The sequence below is a fragment of the Antennarius striatus genome, chromosome 18 (assembly GCF_040054535.1).
Source record: "Antennarius striatus isolate MH-2024 chromosome 18, ASM4005453v1, whole genome shotgun sequence".
NCBI classification, from domain to species: Eukaryota; Metazoa; Chordata; class Actinopteri; order Lophiiformes; family Antennariidae; genus Antennarius; species Antennarius striatus.
In genome coordinates, this window is record NC_090793.1 from 8,078,985 (window position 1) to 8,098,569 (window position 19,585).

The window sequence follows — 19,585 nt, forward strand, 5'->3', positions numbered from 1 at the left end:
TTCTCTGATTGGCCCTGAGTGATCCCGCACATGCATGTCGCTCTCGACGCATGTCAAAAAGTCAGCAGAGCAATCGGAATTTTTTTTTAAAAATTTAATTTTACTAACAGCTTCTCTGGCAATAAAATTAATGAATGCATTGACATTTAAACTTAAAATAAACTCACAGGTAAGTTGAACTCATTTGGAGCATGAATAGCCTAAAAAGGTGAAAACAATTTGGTTTGGGTCACATGACTGATTGACAAAGGTTGAGAGGTATTACTGCTAGGTTAACTTTCAGTAGTGAGTTACTGTAGAAAACAATCAGAACACAACTTGTGAAATGAGTTGACTAGACAGCGGTGACATTGAACGTTTCATCGTCGTCCGTCTGTTAACACTATTTGTTTGGGGCACAACTCCGAACTCATTTCGTATGTTTGATATCTTTAGTAGTTTGAACATTTTTAAAAATAAAAATAAAAAATATTCCCGTGGTGCTACTTTGGGTGGTTTTCTGGTGCATAGCTTTAAAACACATCATCTGTCCATTGATATCGAAGACAAGCTGTGATGGTGCCATCTACTATATTTAAAGTTTTCATTTTTGTATTTCCATGGCAACAACTTATACTTATTCTTAAGAAAGATTCTTCTTATTCTGAAAGATTGAGGACTGTTTTTGAAGCACATCTATCCAATCTTAGACAGACAAATCAGAATTATGTACGTATTATGTTGTTTTTGTCATAAGATTTCTTTGGGTTATGTTTGTTTCAGTCTGTTTTGTTTTATTTAATCAATTGTTCTCAACTTGATACACCAAAAGCCCCTTTTCGGAAACTATATCAATTATAGAACAGAATGAAAAGCACATTTTTTCTACACAAAACCATGTTTATTTTGATCTTTAATTATTATTAAAATTGTATTAGAATTTACTATAATATTTCTCTCATTCTTGTTAAATACTTGATTCAAATTTATCATATTCATCTTAATTTGTGTTTTGTTTCTTCAACAAACTTTGGTTCTGAGTCCCAAATTTATATAAACTAAATTTGGCCTAAACTGTAAGACTTTTCTTTGCTGAAATAAACTAAAACTCTCTGTAGACCAGCGAAGATGGGATAGAGGTAATAACCAGGCAAAAGCCCAGCTGCCCTCTACAGTGGTGTGTATCTGCCCAGCTCCCTCGGGGTAACATAATGGCATAATATACTCTATGGCCAGCTTATGTAACTGGAGGAGGAATATTAATGGACATCCACTCAGGATGGAGCAAAAGTGGAATCAGATCAAAGCTCTCTGTCTTACCAAACACACTCTGTTTGAACCTATAGAAACGAGAGACGCTCTTATCTCTGTGTGGTCATGTATGTGTGAGATAACAACAGATTGAACAGTACAATGGTAGTTTATGGTCTGCTGCATGTGTGGATGCTGCAGCATTTCTGTGTGTGTCTGTGATCAATGTTTTTCCAGTCTTTTCACACTGGCCATCCATTAGTGAGGCCTGTCCAAGCAGATCAGCGTCGACCCCTGTGTGGCCTTCACTCCTGGCCCGTCTGTCAGGTCAGTGCACAGGAGCCATAATAAACACGATAACTAAAGTAAGAATCCAATAAAAAATAAATCCATCTACAGCTCCGGCTAACAGTTTCCTGACCTCTGGCCCTGAAACCTGCAACATGATGAATTTATTTCTAAACTGACAACAGTCCCACATTATTTACTGCCTCAGATATTCCAAGCATCCTGAAGTAGAAAGTAAAGGATTATTTTTAAAAAGAACTGCTACCAGGAAATGTATTTATGAACTTTTAAGATCCACTTCAAGTATTTAAACTGCATTCTTCAGGATGTTCGATGATGTCTGGCTGACATGATGTTGCTTTACAACATTAAAAATGCACTGAACTGGTGGAACTGGTTCAGATGGAGCTTGACTAATGCAAGATCGTATCTTCAAAACACCACTGCTTTGTCGTTTTAAAAAATCATCTCATCAAAGTTTCATAATGAAAATAAGAGAAATTTCTTTAGACAAAACACAAGTCTAATGTAAGTGTAATGCTCTTTGTTGTCCTGACTTTAGCTTAGCTGAACACAAAAACTGACAACAGAAGAGTTCCTCCAGCCTGAATGTGCTCCACCTAGGCTACATGGGTGTAAAACCAAAACTATGCAGATTTATACTCTTAAGTTTCACAAGAAACTCAATCACTGGTGAGAGGTAGTCAAGGGTTTTTACATCAGACAAACCTAACTTCACAGGTACAACTTATAAACAGGTTGAAACTGACTTACTGTACAACTCAATTTATGTTTAGCGAGGAGACTGAACCTGCTGGTTAGTTTGGAAAAGCATGTCTTTCATTAGATTCATACATGTGTGGGTTTGTGTTACCTATACCAATGTCACAAGTGAACTGAAATAATCCAATGGTGACATTTGCACAAGTTAAAGCAGTGTGAAAAGTTGCTTAGACATTAGGACAAACACAGAACTTAGAATGAATAATAAAAAAACAAACAAACAACCTTTTATTACCACCGTTCCAAGTTATTAACAGACGTACATATACTTTTTCCGCGATGAGATCACAAGTCTAAATTAATCTAACAATAAAGTGTCCATAGTTCCACTCATGACAGAGCTTTGCCCATATATGTCCTTCTGGTTCCGACCATGGGCTGCAAATTACTGTGTAATTGTCCATGGTTCCGGACAGACACTCACCCACGAACAGCATCCACAACAACAACATAATCAATATCATTATGTGTTCATTCAGTGCAGAGCTGATGTTTGCAGAGTAGTCAATAAACTCACTGATAGGAATGTGTTTGCTGCACTGCTGATGCTTTGTTGATGTAATGTTATTAGAGCGAAGTGCAGTTCAGAGTGATGTAAGAGTCGGCTTTCCAGACGCGTCCTGATACTGTAGAGGTTTTTTCCAAATTTGTTCACAAATGTGGTTTCCTGGAAAACCCTGCAGCTTGAATAGAAGGCAGTGAATAGTGTCGGTGTTGTTATCAATGCCGGTTCCGAGGTTTAATTTAATCTCACAGATCACTCGACCTGATATATGTCTAATTAGGGTATGGAAAAACGCACTTTGATTAATGAATGTATCCACAATAGGAAACACACAAATAGGATTACAAAAGGCTGTGATGCTAATCTTCAGTATATCCAAACAAGGTTGTGTGTTCAACATCTGAATCAGATGTTTATACCATTTATTGCCATTGAGAATAGTTGAAAATAACTTCAGAATATAATGCAAAAACATCTTCAGGTCCACTTTCCATCGGCTTGAGTTATTTCTGCTTTGACTTGAATTTGACCGACTGACAAAATGAACGAAGAACCGAAATTATAGCACAATAACGTCCTAATGATTTGCATATGAATCCCACAGGTGTTGTGTGGGGACGGTCCTTCCTGCGCCTACAGCACACGCTGCATGTGAAGGACCTAAAGGATGCTAACCGCTGCTAATCATCCAGCACATGTTGAAATCCGAGGTCAGCCAATGTGCTTCCTGCCATAGACTGTACTGTATGAGGTCACTGTGGGCTCTGACAGATGATGGCGCAGCCAGCTGTGGCCGCCTCGGGGCCTGTGGTTTAATTGATTCTCTAGAGCAGGGCAGCGTAGAGCTGTTTAACAGCTTAACAGATGGATTGCTGCTCCTTCCCCACTCTTTAATTAAGGATCAGTATTTACAGTCACTGAGGTAATGGCTACTGATTCCAAAGGCTGCAGAGAAATGAGTGGACTTTTGCTTTCAAATGCTGCAGTTGGCTGTATGTTCAGATGTTTAAAAAGATCTGAAGTGTGTTTCTATTAGTCCCTGAAGTTAGATGATGTCCAGCCCTAGTTCATATGATTGTACTTACTTTCAAAGAGAGCGCAAACCATCCAAGTCTGCTCTCTCTAACTTGGTCTCCAATACATCTCACCTTGGCTATTCCTCTCATCTCTGATCATATCCAACTTGATCACTCCTAGAGAGAACCTCAACATCTTCATTTCCACCACCTCCAGCTCAGCGTCCTGTCTTCTTTTCACTTCTCTTCTCTAATCTGTCCATCATGGCTGGCTTCACCACTGTACAGTATATAATCTTCTATTTATTTAATGTGTTATGCGATAAAAGTCAAACCAGAGAATCACATTAATGGCTTCTTTCACCATTTATTAATTCACCAAATACAGTGAAAATGGCATCATAATATACAATGACTCATTCTCAGAATGTCATGACATTTTTGTTGCTTTTTTGCTTCATAAAACAATGTTTCATTATTGAAAATATTAAGGTTTCATGCACAACAAACCATATCCAGTTTCTTTAAATGATGGTACAAAATAAACAGAATTAAAAAACAAAAACTGTAATGTCCAAAACCAGTCAAATAACAACTTGTTATTTGAGGATACTCGTAAACAGTGCAATGTACTCTAAAACTGCCATTTTTCTAACAAATTCATCAACAAAGCTCAAGTCACAGTATACGATTTCTTAATAATAATTTAACATTGATGTGTGCAAAAACCCCAGACACATTCAGTTAGTCTTTAAAAAATGTCCAACGTCTGATATAGAACGAGACCGGTCCACCAAAAATCTTCAATTTGCCTCCCCTGTGTGAAGCCTAGTCTCCTTCTGTATATCCTCTCTGAAGTAGAAATCTTTTTGTTGATGAACTGTAAGATGATAGACTAGCATATCATTTAAATAACAAATATTTAGATATAAAAATACAAATATGACTTTTGTTAAAAAGAAGCGTGCCAGGGTAAGAGTAGTGGCACCTTTATTGGCACCAGAGTGAAAGTTCATGCAAATAGATGGAGAAAAAAAAAATCATAGAGGACCAAACACAAAAAAAATTCTCAATTAAAAGAATCAATTTTTTTCCCCATCAATTTAATGACTGTTATTTCAAATATTTACTATAATCTGCACATATCTGTTGGCCTCTCTAGATTAACAATGCAAAATAAAAGAGAAAAACAAATTAAAAGATATGTGCCGGTGGAAAATCAGCTACATGAAGGTGGAAAGCTGCATCTTATCCATGAATTGTTGGTGCAGGAAGAGAGAATCTTGTGGTTTGGTTTTAAACTGCGGCCTAATTCTCTTCAAGCGCCCAGAAAAAAAAGAAAAAAAAATTTACAAACGGGATTCTATTACATAAAATATTAACATTGCACCATCCTCTGATATATGTTTGTACATACAATAGGTCTCCTCTAGCAGACTCCAAAGTTTGGTTGGTCTGTTTCTAAGAAAAGCGTTATAGCAGCAACAGGAATGCATCGGAGCGGTGCTGAACGGACAGCTCCCGTGAACGCACCGCCGCTGAGGGAATCAACAAAGCAAAGCCTGCAGGAGGAGGTGGAGGAGGAGGAGGGGGAGTACAGGGAGGAGATGGGGGAGGACATCTGAGAGTTAAGCCGAGCTACTGTACAACTTATTGATAATAGGGCTGGGATTTTAGCTTCAGTCTCCATTCGCAGGGCTTTGTTGCGTACAGCGCTGTTGGAAAGGGAAAAAATAAAATAGATGGTCGTGAAGTAATGACAAGTTCATCCATCATAAAGTCAGCAGAGGTGGAGATACAGAGCTGCCAACATCTCGCTGCGCAGCAGTAGTTAAAATCGGGATTCATTTGGAGAATTACCAGCAAATCCCACGATAAATCTTGGTCTTTTTTCTGTCTCTTTCTCTTTCTTTCTTTCTTTCCTCATCTCTCTTTATCTGTCTTTCCTCATCCGTCTTTGCCTTTTCTCCGTTTTCCTCCCGTTGCCCCCTTTTTTGTCGTCATCCCCGCCTTCGCTTCGTGCCATCGTTCTTTTCTCCTGCAATCCTCGAACATGCACAGCCGACAAGTGCTTCAAATCGGTGATCAAAATTAAAAAAGTCTGCAGGGCGTCGATCTCGGTTTAAACGCCGGGTGAAGACTTGTCCGTCATCCCCTTCAGGACCTCGTCTATTCGGTCGTCCTCGATGACCACTGCGGGGAGAAGAGAGGTGAATGAATTGGTGCGTTTCGTTAATTAAAATAATTCAGGCATGAATTAGAATTAAAGATTATCCCTATTGTGTGAATTTAATGCGGGGTGTGTCCTTCCCCCCACCCCCTCCCGATATGATCATTTCTCTACATTCCTGTCAACAGTTTTAATGTCGATTGCGCGCAAACGTGCGCGCCGGGAAATATTTCGATATCAGAATTTGACCGATTTAAAGATCTAAAATTCATCGCATGCTTGTAATGTTCATATATTTTTGCTCATTCTGCATCGCATGAATAATTCCGATCGGTCGCGTCGTAATCTGGACGTTTTACCTCGCTTGGCTCTGCCGATCTGGCCGAGCTTCGGGGGTCTCTTCGCCTGCGACGCGGAGAAAAAGGCGCTTGTGTCCTGCAGTCCGCAGCTGAAGGACATCTGGCTGACCTCGCTATCCGTCCCGTAGCCGCTCATTTTCCCCTCGTTGTATGGCAACACCTCGGACATTGTGGCACGAAGAGGAAGCTTCACCAACGCGGATTAGAAACCAGATGAAATGTGTCTCTGTCGGTACAGATCCGGGGTTTGTTTGGGGTTTTTTTTTTTGCCAAAGCTGTAGCGGTCCGTCCCGGGTAGGAGTCCTGACTGGTGTGGATCCGGAGGGCCAGTGCTGGGGGTCCGGTGCTGAGAGGTCTCTCACCGGGCTCTGGGTGTGTTTGCAGCTGCAGGGAGAGAGAGATAGAGAGACGCGGTGTGTGTGTGTGTTTGTGTGTGTGTTTGTGTGCGTGTGTGTGTGAGGAGAGAGAGAGATGTGTTCGCTTGTGTTGCTGGCTGATGTCTGGTGATGGAACTGGGAGATCCCGGGATCATAAAGGAAACCCAAGCAGAACGGTGAAGTCATCCATCCGGGTGTGTGTGTGTGTGTGTGTGTGTGTGTGTGTGTGTGTGTGTGTGTGTGTGTGTGTGTGTGTGTGCGTGTGTGCGTGTGTGCGTGTGTGCGTGTGCGGCAAAGGAGCGACAGTGCCACCAACAGACGAGACATGAAATTGCACCACTGAGGCCCAAAACTAAAGAACCTTCAACACTGTTTGCTGTTTGCAAGACTATTTTTTTTGTTTGTTTGTTTGTTTGTTTGTTTGCTTTTACAATTTCTTTAATTTCTTAAGCAATTACAATAACACACAGTAGAGAAAGTTACATCCAACATTCAATCAGCCTAAAAACAAGTTGAATCTATCTACTTATCTACCTACCTTCCTACCTACCTATCTATCCACCCAATCACCCACCAACCCATCCATCCATCCATCCACCCATTCATCCATCCATGCATCCATCCATCCATCTGTCCGTCCGTCATCTGTGTAATTTATACCTAAGCTGCATTTGCACTGACATCATTCTGCCTTGTCTTCTGTTCATTGCCGCCTTTTTAAAAGCCTACCGTTCTCACAGCATATGGTGGCCCATAAAAAGAAATAAAAAAGGAAAATGGATTGAAAGCCTATTATCGGACTAAACCTGTTTTAAGGCCTTGGGCCAGCTGACCTGTCTGTAAACCACCAATAACCTTTCCATTGAAGCGACGTTCTTCTGTTTTAGCAGCCAGCCTGCGTGAAAACGACCAGCTGGGAACGGCGCTGGAACAGCTCGAGTCAAACTGAAGCAAAGGGTTTTCTAAATCACAAAGAATTCATGCAAGAAGCCTCTTTATATGCAGGTTCAACCCAAAAACCATTTCCATGCCTGCACACACAATAATTTCCTAACACTGATCCACAGTCAATGAGTCAATGTTACACAAAACATTGTGAATCTGCCTCTGTAACTGAATGTAATTCCCCAGGGATGACTCACAAAACTCCCGCTTCTCAATAAAATGAGTCTTCCAGCTGTGAACAACTGGAGCAGCTGATTCATGAAGGGGTTTCTCATAGCGTTGGAGTCAGTGAGGAAAAACCCATCTTGCCATCCCACACGATACCAGGTGCTGCTCCGTGTTCACAGCTACGGAGAGGAAGCTCATGTTCTTATCTTGTAGCCCTTGTCCTAATAATGTAGTTCCTATTACATGAAATTGGACCCCCATTAATGCAGGAACCACTTTTGTATGTCCTCTGTCTCCATCTTGGCTTCTGAATCAGAGAGCATCATTCATTAATGAGTCAGACATATCTGACAAGGACACTCACCCTTAGGCTGTGTGTCTGGATATTATGGACAGGTAGATTATATTCTGTTGTTTTATTAACGTAACTGGAGTTTGGTAACACACCAGTCATTTATCCCAGTTTCCTTTATGTCATAATTACATCCCGTGAAGCGGTGATGTAATGTAATTGTAATTGTCAGGGTTTGTGCGTTCGTCCGTCCACCAAATATCTTCACAACCGTTGCAGATAGAAAGATGAAAGGAAAAGCACAATACTCAGGCGACAAAGGGGATGAAAATGAGATGATAGATAGATAGATAGATAGAGATAGATAGATAGATAGATAGATAGATAGATAGATAGATAGATAGATAGATAGATAGATAGATAGATAGATAGATAGATAGATAGATAGATAGATAGATAGATAGATAGATAGATAGATAGATAGATAGATAGATAGATACTTTAATAATCCCGATGACCTTGATCTTGAGAAAAATAGGTCAAGGTCAAATTTCAACTTTTGTGCATTTTTTTGCACATGTCTCAGGAACCGGATAAGATAGAAAGATGAAACAAAAGGTGTTCTATTCAGGGAGGCAAAGGGATGAAAATTAGAACACATCCTTGACCTTGAAAATCTAGGTCAAGGTCGAATTTTCACTTTTATACCTTTTTAGGTACACAATCCAAAGCTCCATGTATTCCTACTGGACTCAGCGTGAAGTCTAATTCTGTCTGCTGCCTCATAAGTATTCCATTTTCATTTGGACCTGGGCATTCTGGAGGAAAGAAATGTCTTTTTTTAAAATTTCATCTAAACAGATGACATATTTCCATGCTCTTTTGAATAATCTCATCTGTGATTTATGAATCAGGATTATTCGGGTCCATTTAGGGGCTTTCCCACAATCTGCCTTGATGAATCAGCATATTCCTACCTCGGATACAACTACACCCAGCCGGTGTTGATTGGCCAATCAAACCTCCAATCAGATTATTCATCTTTTCAGATTGGAAAGACCTGAAGGTTTTACCTTCAGTAACAAACTACTGTATTCCTATTATGACTTCACTGACACCAGTGATTGTACTACTGCAGGCTTTACTAGTTCTACTGTTTTTTCTCAGCTACAGTCACATACAGTTGATGGTGATTGGCCAATTACACCTCCAATCAGCGTATTCTTCTGTTCTGATTGGTTCATTCATTTTCAAATATTGTCGGCAGTCTTGACCTAAACATTTTAACTCCTAATAGACCCCCAACAAGAATCCATTACTATTGATGAATGAAGAAGAGTTAAGTAAGTGCTACTGTCTGCTAGTAATTATATTTCCTTGTTTGTTTTTAACATGCACATCACCCTGGATAGATTATATTATCTGATCTTCACACTAGTACTATCACCACAGGATGACACAGTTAGCCAGCCATTAATACCTTTTTAAAATTATAATAATTAGAATATTTTCACTTTTGAATCAAAAGATTTCCGATACTGGAAAGAAATGGTGTTTTTGCAACTCAATATATAACCTTTTTTATATGGGTAACAATGGCCTACAATTTGAGTGCCCTTTAACGTTTAATTGAGAGGATTTGGTCAAATTTTTAGACACTGATCACATGTGGCCTTCAGATTATTTAGAATTTGTCACTGTCTCTTTTTGTATTCAAAAACTTGGATGAAAAAAATTAGGTTTGCGGAAACACAAACTGAAGGAGCACTGAAGCAAGAGAAATCTTTATCTGACCAGTGTGGGTTTTTTATCATCCCTGCGGTGTGTCGATAACAACAGAAACATTGCAGTCACACTACTGTTAGAAAGTAGGTCACTCAGCCCACGTCTCACTGCTTGCGCAAAGCAGATGGGTGACAGTGGTAAATGGCATCATTGGATGCTGCATGCTGTGAAGGCTCTCTGTCTCTCCTGAGATGCCACATCCTTTTCATTCGTCCTGCTGTCTGTCTGCTGATGTTGAAGGTAATGAGGATCCCAACACCCGACACCGCTCACTCACAAGCACAAGCACACAAAGTCAGGGTTAGCCAGATTTAAAAGATTTTTTCCATTTTTTTTTATTTTTAAATAAAGAAATTATTTTAATGTTAACTATCTTCCCCATTTTAGCTTGGTGTGTTAGCATGGTAACATCAACTAGTTTGTAATGTGAATGGTGAAATAATTTTGTGGGTGTATGATCGTGAAACAAGTTTAAAACTGTCCTGATCAAGGGGCTAAATAATGACTCATCGGCAAACCTGTCATCAATAATTTATTTTGAATGGAAACCTATCAAACAGTCGCTGAAACATTTTACTCAAAAACACAAATAGTAGACGTGCTGGAAGAACAATCAAAGGTTCACTAAAAATCCTTATTCTTCATTGTCTGAGAATCGTAGTTCAAGTTTTTGAGCTAATTCTAATAGAAATGTCTAGTGACCACCAGCGGTACAGTATATTTTCTGGGGATCATGAATGATTGTAACCCATTACATGGTTTCCATCAAGTACCTGAGATACGTTCAGCCTTGCACACCAACATTATAAAATCATTTCAAACATGATTCATTCATATTAAGTTGTGATAATTATTCAGCCAAAGTTTACTAATGGTACCATTAAATGTGTGTATGTCCGACCAGGGAGGAGGTTTTCTCAACTCAACTGCCACCGTCTGCACCCTCATCCTCACAAATCAGACTCTACACCCATGACGCACAGTCAATTAGAGATCATATCATCTGAACTGTTTGTCAGCTATCAGAAGGGATCCATCAGGATGTCAGAGCATACATACGTTAATTGCATATGACTTGTCCTTCTACATGATGAGGAAAGGTGGACACCTAGTGGCAGAGTGATTTTAACACCATTACAAAGAAACGGGTCTCAACAGTGCTTCAGAAATAGTGAACAGAGGTGTTGAGAAAAATCTGATTTTAACTTATAAAAATATACTATATAATATACTTTTAGGGTTTATATGAGATTGTTTTCATTATTTTTTTGCAGGTATTGAAACTGGAATGAACCTATTAAATGTTGCTGTTATTTTCCCCCCTTGCCCTCGGAGGTCTTGGGGTGCTACAGTAATAGTAGTCTGTTCCCCATGAGCCACAGCTGCTATTAAGCTGAAAGAAGTCGTGAAGAATCTGTCAAAGTCAACCCTCATGACCACCACGGAAGATTTACAGCATCCTGTGTTTCCCACCTGCTCCTTTTTTACCCCCTCCCTTCCCACCCCACTCTTCACCTTCTAAAACTCTCCAACACACACATGCTTATTAGTTGTTCCCCTTCTGTGCTGCTGCTAAGAAAAATCTCTGAAGGTGGCTTTTCATCTGTCTGCCTTTCCGTGCATATTTTTAGTGCTTGTTAGAGATGACAGAAATAGAAAGTTTGATGACTCACTACACAGGAGTCTATTCAGGCACCAGGTGCAGTTCAGTTAATAAGCCTGTGGTAGAATAAAACATCATGCATTGAAAGCATTTGCAGAGTTCTGCAAAAGGTGCATCTATTCAGACGTGGACAACTTCTCTGAGTGTAAGAGGATCTGTGCATTATTCAGAGATTCTTGACTCATACGATACGAACATGCAGGTACAATGAGCATAAAGCTGCATTACATGTGTGTTCACAGACCTTTACACGTTTATAGATGCTGCTATACTGTACTGAACTTTAATCATGAAAGTAAGGAAAACGCAAACGAATCAAGAGACTCAGGCTTTATTGAAAAAGTTTCTCACACGGGCACCAAAACTCCAACATGTGACTGAGAGTGGCTCAAACAACAGTTAAGTTACACAAATACAAACACTTGAACAGTGACCTTAGACATCACAGAGTAAGGCACAGAACAAATACGTAAGAAAATAAAATCTCAGAGGCTTTTTATGATCCTTTCACTTCCTTGTATTTCCCATCTAAAACTGCAGATGAAGTGACCTTGATGAAAATCTGAAGTGCCATTCTTAGAATTTATTAGCATATACAGTATAATATTTTAAAAAACTCACTAGTTTTTACAGTAATGAAATACTCAGTGTTGCCACTGTGCAGCAATTCGTAAAGCTTACCCACCAAATGGGCTGTGTTGTTTTTATGGTGGAGAAGTTCCGCTGAGGTCACATGGGTGCATCAGACGTGGTATAGAGGGATCACCCTGCTGATGTTCTGCCTGCATATGGGACACCAGCGATGTCGCAGGGCCTGGTAGCATCTGTAGCAGCAGCACACATGTCCACATTCCAACAGAATGCAGTCGCGTGGCTGGTCGAGACAAATCACGCAGACGTTATCTTCGTGCTCCTCCGCCCCGCGGCCCCGCACGGAAGCTCTCGGGACTTCACCCCGCAATCTCTCAAATTCTCTCCTCTCCCGCTCCTGCTCCCAGCGAACTTTAAGTTGGTAGTAGTAGCGTCGTCCTACCCAGAGGAATACCGCTGCCCCCGCCAATGCAAACACAATGGACAGGACCTTCCATCCGAAAGCCTTGCTCTCCTGCTCTCCCCGCAGGGTGTCAAAGTCCACGATGGTCAAGAAATATTCTGAACCATTAGAGGAGGGTTGAAGGAAAAGAGAGCCATCAGAGTCCAGTATCAGCTCACCTATGCCTGTGAGAGCTGTGCCCACCTGGAGAATAAAAGGAACGACAGGTGTAACATGATGCTTAACAAAAAAAGTATTATTAACACCACCATTATCTAATAGTCAAGAACTGACTTTGAGCATTTCTTCAGTCTCCAGTTGTCCTTTAAGCTTCACCCCACTGAGATACTGTCCTACGATGTCGCCCAAGCCGTAATTGACCTGGTGGAACTTCTCGTGGGTCATTTCCAAGTGCTCTCCAGAGGCCTGCAGGGGGCACAGGACTCTGACTGTGGTCTCATCGGATCCCACTAAACCAAACGGCACTGTATTCACCCTTTCATGCAAGACTCGTTCATTGTCCAACCTGCAACAAGTAGAGGAAGGAAACACATAAATAAAGACAATATACAAGACAAATCCACTGGATCTTTCAGGTTGTCTCTGTGTCACATAACTACATAAATATAGTTAGTGTAAAAACTGGTGTTTCCTTTAGTTGATTAACTTGGTACAACATATAATATAGGATACCAAGTCTCTTCGAACCTTTAAGGCAGATTATCTTTGCCTTGCAAATAAGTGCCTCATCAATCATATGTACCTGATTTTAGAGAGGCTGGCATCAGATTTGCTTTCTACTTTGACTATATAGAAATTCCAGACAGCCAAAAGGTTCAAGATTAACTTCAAACTGGTATGCTATTTTCAAGCCATGTGCAGCAATAGGATACTTTAGCAGAGAGGCCACTGCAGGTACTCCTTGTCTAATAAAAAATGGACTTGACAGTATTTTCTCAACATCACAGCCTTTTCTTTCTCTTTGCTTCCTGAGTCTATGTGAATCAATCAGTCAAATATTGGTAAATAAATAAATAAAACCATATCTGGTATTATAGTGGTGCACTCAACTCGTTTGATAGAGTTCTCACCATGTTTGTGTGAAGCTGTTCCACACCAGCCTGTGTTCTCTCAACTTGAATTTCTGCAAAACACCAACAATTTCTCTTTGGAAGTGACTCATCAGAGGCTCACCCACTGGTTGCACAATTCCTACAGGGTTTTAAACACATACATAAAAATTGTAAGATAATAAGAGGCACGGATGGTCCTGTTGGCACCACAAACATTGAGATCCTGATTACCTTCAATGACAACATACTGTAGACGTTCTCCAGAAGTAACTTTCAAAATGTCTTTGAGTTTCCCATCTATGGAGAAGCGTGGGGCATCCTGACAACATAAGACACCGACTTTTTGTACATGTGGTGAGTATGAGAGAAAATAGACTTTAAATTTGTATAAAATTGCACCAAGCACAGAGAAACTGTCACAAATTAGTTTTCTAGTCTGAAGGTTCACAAGCCAAATGGATGTAAGAAAGAGGGTTAAAACCTTTATAAAAATATTTCCGCCTACCAAAATTTTGCACATCAAGTTTCACTTTCTTCGTGTTTACACTGTCTGTTAGTTGATGGATTTTCCTTTAGGATTATTACAGTGTTCATTCATTACACAAAGTATTGCTAAAATTTGCTAAATCAAATGATTATTGTATTTGATCAGTACTGATTAGAGGTAAGACCGGGCTTAAAAAAATCCAGCCCGACCCGAACCGAGCCCGATGGTATTAAAGCCCGACCTGAACGTAATTATTGACATTTTGAGCTCGAATTCGGGCGTAAGATCTTACCTCTAGTACTGATACTTCAATTTTTTAAAACACTGGTACTAGCCCAGTCTGCACTGCAAACACAAAACAGAAATATTAGTTTGTGTCAGTCATCTCCAAACTGACTTTAGGGAGTATGGGACAGCTGAAAAGGTTTCAGCTTGTAAATAATCCTGTTAATTTCCATATCTTAGACAACAAAATAGAACTTAGACTATAGTATTAGGGGAATAAACCTAATGGGTCTTTGTAATATTGTATACTATAGTGATTGCATACTATCCACACTTACATTGAGATGGTTTACTGCCGCCCGACTTTTCACATAGAGATAGTAGCAGATTCCTGAAATGGCAAAGCTAGCCCCAAGACAAACTGCCTCTGAAACCTTCACAGGAAACCCCTCCATGCCTTTGGGGCACCCGGTCACTGCCCGACGACCAGACCTGATGAAGAACACGATAAACAATTAGTGTAAAGGGTCTCGTTTCACCATAGAACCACAAGTAACACTCATCTTCATTTCACTCTGACACTCCGTTTCATTACTGTAGTAAGTTAAAAATAGCAGCTAGCCTCAGTTAACCGTTAGCATACTGACATTACGAGGACCTCGATAAGTTGTTTCACCACTTAGCATCGGCTAAACACTTCAGCAACACGTTGGTTTACGTGAACCTCCAGTGTCACGAATGATAAACAATTAAAAATACAGTTGTTTAAGATACCTGTCAGAAAAAGAAGTCTCTCAAACGGAGCGTCTGACATCTTCGATTACGCAGCGTTGTCGGTCACGTGACGTAAAGAGGCCAATCCGATGTCACGTGACGCTCAGTCGCGCATGTCCATCGCGGCTTCTCTACACGTCGCTCTTCCTCCGACATGGCAGGGGGTGTTCGGAAAAAGTCTGCGGGTTCCCCGTCCCCACTGTGGGGCAAAGTTCAGACACTGTGGCAGGATAAACATTTAGTCTTGTTCGAGACGGAATATACGTTACTGGTAGCTTCAGTTTTGTGGTTCTTGGAGATCGGAATCAATGTATGGGTCATACAAAAAGTAGCATGTAAGTAGCTGCTCGGCTAGTTAGCATGCTATTGTGTTTCCACGTTCTTCGACAGTATCTGGGGGCTAAGTAGCTAGCGTTAGCTAGCGCGCTCGTTAGCTCAGCCACCTGTCAGAGGGAATTTACTGCTGTCATGAGCACACAATCACCCGTCCCACTGCCACGACATGTGTTATTTACGGTCACTTATATTCTCCAAAACTTGATGAAGCTAAAAAAAAATAATATTTTTTTTAGTCAATAATTCGTTGAACTTTCAGAGATTTGATATTTATTTCACATATTTAACAGTTGGTACGTCTTGTTTTAAAGACTTCTAATACACCGTTAGCATCTAAATCACACATGACATTCTCCACTCCGTTTCACCATCCACGTTTCTTGTATGTAAATGTGCCACATTTAAAAAATGAAAATAATCGCAATTTGTAAGCTGCAGCTCTTAAAGTTGTTCAGATATTTGTTTGCTGTCTGATGAAAATAAAGGGTCATTGAAGGCAACAGTTTTATGTCTGTGTACTGATCTCAGTACAGTATCAAACTAAACGATGGCTGATGATTTGTTAACAGTGGTTTACAATCTTTACTGCAGATACTGAGATAGACTGGAAAGCCTACATGGATGAAGTGGAGGGAGTCATCAATGGAACCTACGACTACACCCAGCTTAAAGGAGACACCGGCCCTTTGGTGTGAGTGTCATATTTCCTTTTGGGACGTGAGTCTACTCATCCCGGCGTTGGAAGTAGTTTCCAGATTGGGATAAATGAGTGTCTTGTCATTGCAGGTACCCGGCTGGCTTCGTCTACATCTTCACAGCTCTCTACTACATCACCAGCCACGGGGTGAACATCCGTCTGGGACAGTACATTTTTGCTGCTTTCTACCTCATCACATTGCTGCTTGTATTTAGAATATACTACTACACTAAGAAGGTTGGTCCGTGCAATGAAAAGCCTCAGTTATTATGTTACATTATAGAATTTACTGCCATGCAACACTAAAAAAAATGCTGACCAAGATTGTTGATCCGCATATGTGACAAAAAAAGATTGTCGCAGAATTTTGTCTGGTGTAAATGTTAAAGGAGAGTTTACTTCAAAGTAATTTTCCTGTGCTGCCATATCTGTATTTGATCCCCCCCCAGGTTCCTCCCTACGTGTTCTTCTTTGTGTGCTGTGCATCTTATCGCATCCACTCCATCTTTGTGCTGCGTCTCTTTAATGACCCGGTGGCCATGATGCTGCTGTTTGCAGCTGTAAATCTCTTCATGGACGGACGCTGGACTCTGGGCTGCAGCATTTACAGGCAAGTGTGGACTCTTTTTAGCATCACAGTGCTGCATTACAAGTATTGGCTTTCTGTGTTGACCAGTGTATAGTATGATATTTTCTTTGTTGTTTCTTTGCTGTTAAAGATTACAACTCAATCTTCCTCTCTTTTTGACAGTTTAGCAGTGTCTGTTAAAATGAATGTGCTGCTTTTTGCTCCCGGGCTTCTTTTCCTCCTCCTGTCTGAGTTTGGGCTCATCGGGACAATCCCTAAGCTTTCATTGTGTGCAGCCATACAGGTAAAATGTTGCTCATGATGTGAAACAAAGCACTTTTTACACAAGTATTCTTTAATGTTGTTTATTATTTATTAGTCCTTAATAAATGCATCTCAATGTTGCAGATTTTGCTGGGTTTGCCTTTCCTCCTAGAGAATCCCGTTGGTTATTTGAGCCGGGCGTTTGATCTCGGTCGTCAGTTTATGTTCAAGTGGACAGTAAACTGGCGCTTCTTACCAGAATGGCTCTTCTTGAATCGGTACTTCCACTTACTCCTGCTAGCTGCCCACCTGTTTGCTCTGCTGCTCTTCATACTCCGCCGTTGGAAAAGGTGAGCGTGCTCTCTGAGGAATAAATGAAGGGGGTAGGATTGTCCTGTCAGCGAATGATGTCATTGATCCTGATGAACGGTTTCATGATTTGTAGCTGGAGCATGAGGGTTGTATAATGAATTCAGAAGCAAGAATTCATTGTTACGCATCGTTGGCGACAGTGTGTGCTTGCAGGCATTACTATGAGCTGTCATAAGGAAAAACAAAGAGATGGGAAAGGTACAAAAAGTGGCGGAAGATATAACTTTTATTGTGACATAAAACATCTACAACATTTGTTTTTATACCACTGAAAACTAATATATACTGTATATCCACACACACACACACATTTCATTTTCATGTCAATGTAAGTGTATTATTTATATCATCCTAAAAGATTTAGTCACTAGTTGTCAATTTTGTCTTGTACATTACCCGTTGAAGAGCCTCTGACTTTTTCAGATTTCCAACATACTTCATTGTGTCCAGGGGAGGAATTATGTTTTACAGTAATCCCTCGAGTGTTCGCGCTTCAAGATGCACGGCTACATCGCATATTTTTAGTAGGTAGTCACGTGATACTGTACGCGCATTCTGTTTGCTGACAGCGTCCGGAAGTGCGCTGCGTTCTGAGACTCATGGAACGCAGCGCACTTCCATGTATTAAAGAAACACTTTTCTTTAATACAAATGTGCTTTAAACAGTCTATAAGGGAGTGGGTAAAGGTAATACAGATATTAAGTGGTTTAATATCAGTATGGGGAGAGTCCATAAATGTTTAAATTACTGTAAATAATAAAATAGTTTGTTGTTGTATTGCGGAATTTCATTTTTTGTGAGTGGTCCAGTAACAAGGAATTACTGTATTTCCTATTTATTTTGTTATTCACTAATTTTCTCTCTTCCAGGCCTGCAGAGGGCGTCTTGGAGCTACTCAAAGAGCCCAGCAAGAGGATAACCCCTGCTCAGAAACTCCCTGTGGATCATATCCAATGAACCTGTTAGAATATCAGCAACACGATTGCTTCTACTGCTAGGTGTCAAAAAGAGTGAATGAATGACATACTTGGTGTTTCCTGACTGATGTATCCAGACCTTAACATACGATCACAGATTGTGCTGATTCTGTTCACCTCTAACTTCATTGGCATGTGCTTCAGCCGCTCTTTACACTACCAGTTCTACGTCTGGTACTTCCACACGTTGCCTTACCTGCTCTGGACAGGAGGAGTCAAGAAGCTAGCACACCTGCTCAGGTGGGAGGAGTATCTGAGTGTGTGAACTGGTTGTTTAACTCCTTCACGTGTTAATGCTGTGTTGTTTCCTCCCCGTGTTCAGGGTGCTGATCCTGGGTCTGATCGAGCTTTCGTGGAACACCTATCCGTCTACTAACGGCAGCTCAGCCGCCCTACACGTCTGTCACCTGATCATCCTCCTTTGTCTGTGGTTGGCTACGCCTCCACCCTCAGATTGTGCAGAAAGACAAGACGACACGCCTATCAAAGACAAACGCATGTGAGCCAAAGCCAGACCTCGTATATAGCTCAGTGAACTGCCTCCATCCTCCTCCTCTCTTTGACCCTCACAACACCGGCGCAGAGGGAGGCCACAGGGGAGGGCTGTTTCATAAGGAGTCGTCCGATCGTCCTGTGGGTGTGGCCTGCACACCAGGCGTCCACACGGTGAGACGGCGTTCAGGTGAAGCGGTCAGAAGAGAAAGGAAATGTAGATTCTCAGGTTTCATTGTCAGATAAATAAATGAAAGGAGGAAAATGTGAATGTTGACGCTGTGCTGAAAACACTTGATGTGTTGATTTCTATGTATTAAGTTAAAACTGCTCCTTGCTACTATTTCAAATGTCATAGTCATTTTTAAAAGTTTGATTCTCTTATCAGAAACTGATATTTGTGCACAAATGATCTTAAGAAGACAGCATGTTGAAGAATATCTTGGTGATTTTACATCAAATCCATGTTGTATAATAGCTCCTGTGTTATAACTTTTTAGTAGTTGTGTAATGTTACACAAACGTATAAAACTAAGCTCTAGACAATTATTGTTCCTCCTCGCAGCGCTCATAAGCACAAAAAACATTTAATGTGAAACATGAAGTAGAAGCAGCATAAGTTTGACATTTTATATTAAAAAAAGATGCCGCTTACCCTTCATGCTGTGTGTTTTTCTGAATACATATTTCACAACATTTAACCAA

At 40.6% G+C, this 19,585-nt stretch overlaps 3 protein-coding genes across 3 annotated transcripts; 1 reads left to right on the forward strand and 2 right to left on the reverse strand.

The window, feature by feature from the left end:
* Positions 1-4,180: 4,180 nt before the first annotated feature.
* Positions 4,181-6,841, reverse strand: camk2n1a (calcium/calmodulin-dependent protein kinase II inhibitor 1a). Its single transcript, XM_068340785.1, has 2 exons — positions 6,352-6,841; positions 4,181-6,015 (listed from the first exon to the last, which is right to left on the reverse strand). The coding sequence occupies exons 1-2, from the start codon at positions 6,518-6,520 to the stop codon at positions 5,945-5,947; spliced, it is 240 nt and encodes a 79-aa protein (XP_068196886.1). The 5' UTR covers positions 6,521-6,841; the 3' UTR covers positions 4,181-5,944.
* A 5,061-nt stretch (positions 6,842-11,902) lies between these two features.
* Positions 11,903-15,252, reverse strand: mul2 (mitochondrial E3 ubiquitin protein ligase 2). Its single transcript, XM_068340837.1, has 6 exons — positions 15,174-15,252; positions 14,738-14,891; positions 13,919-14,006; positions 13,706-13,826; positions 12,909-13,140; positions 11,903-12,818 (listed from the first exon to the last, which is right to left on the reverse strand). Exons 2-6 carry the CDS (start codon positions 14,852-14,854, stop codon positions 12,324-12,326), a joined length of 1,053 nt encoding a protein of 350 aa, XP_068196938.1. The 5' UTR covers positions 14,855-14,891; positions 15,174-15,252; the 3' UTR covers positions 11,903-12,323.
* Positions 15,253-15,309: 57 nt separating this feature from the next.
* On the forward strand, positions 15,310-19,528 carry alg3 (ALG3 alpha-1,3- mannosyltransferase). The gene is made up of 9 exons (XM_068340715.1): positions 15,310-15,508; positions 16,101-16,200; positions 16,296-16,443; positions 16,656-16,816; positions 16,958-17,078; positions 17,183-17,388; positions 18,281-18,356; positions 18,483-18,628; positions 18,711-19,528. Exons 1-9 carry the CDS (start codon positions 15,328-15,330, stop codon positions 18,889-18,891), a joined length of 1,320 nt encoding a protein of 439 aa, XP_068196816.1. The 5' UTR covers positions 15,310-15,327; the 3' UTR covers positions 18,892-19,528.
* The last annotated feature ends 57 nt before the right edge of the window (positions 19,529-19,585 follow it).

What these genes read in the sequence shown, in the direction of transcription:
- camk2n1a (XM_068340785.1), bottom strand. Translation starts at nt 6,520, where the DNA reads ATGTCCGAGGTGTTGCCATACAACGAGGGGAAAATGAGCGGCTACGGG. An exon ending in GATCGGCAGAGCCAAGCGAG is followed by an intron (nt 6,016 to 6,351) that starts GTAAAACGTCCA and finishes TTCTCCCCGCAG; the next exon opens with TGGTCATCGAGGACGACCGA.
- mul2 (XM_068340837.1), bottom strand. Translation starts at nt 14,854, where the DNA reads ATGGAGGGGTTTCCTGTGAAGGTTTCAGAGGCAGTTTGTCTTGGGGCT. An exon ending in ACAGTATGTTGTCATTGAAG is followed by an intron (nt 13,827 to 13,918) that starts GTAATCAGGATC and finishes AAAACCCTGTAG; the next exon opens with GAATTGTGCAACCAGTGGGT. An exon ending in AACAGCTTCACACAAACATG is followed by an intron (nt 13,141 to 13,705) that starts GTGAGAACTCTA and finishes TACTTGTTGCAG; the next exon opens with GTTGGACAATGAACGAGTCT.
- alg3 (XM_068340715.1), top strand. Translation starts at nt 15,328, where the DNA reads ATGGCAGGGGGTGTTCGGAAAAAGTCTGCGGGTTCCCCGTCCCCACTG. An exon ending in GGTCATACAAAAAGTAGCAT is followed by an intron (nt 15,509 to 16,100) that starts GTAAGTAGCTGC and finishes TCTTTACTGCAG; the next exon opens with ATACTGAGATAGACTGGAAA. An exon ending in AAGCTAGCACACCTGCTCAG is followed by an intron (nt 18,629 to 18,710) that starts GTGGGAGGAGTA and finishes CCCCGTGTTCAG; the next exon opens with GGTGCTGATCCTGGGTCTGA.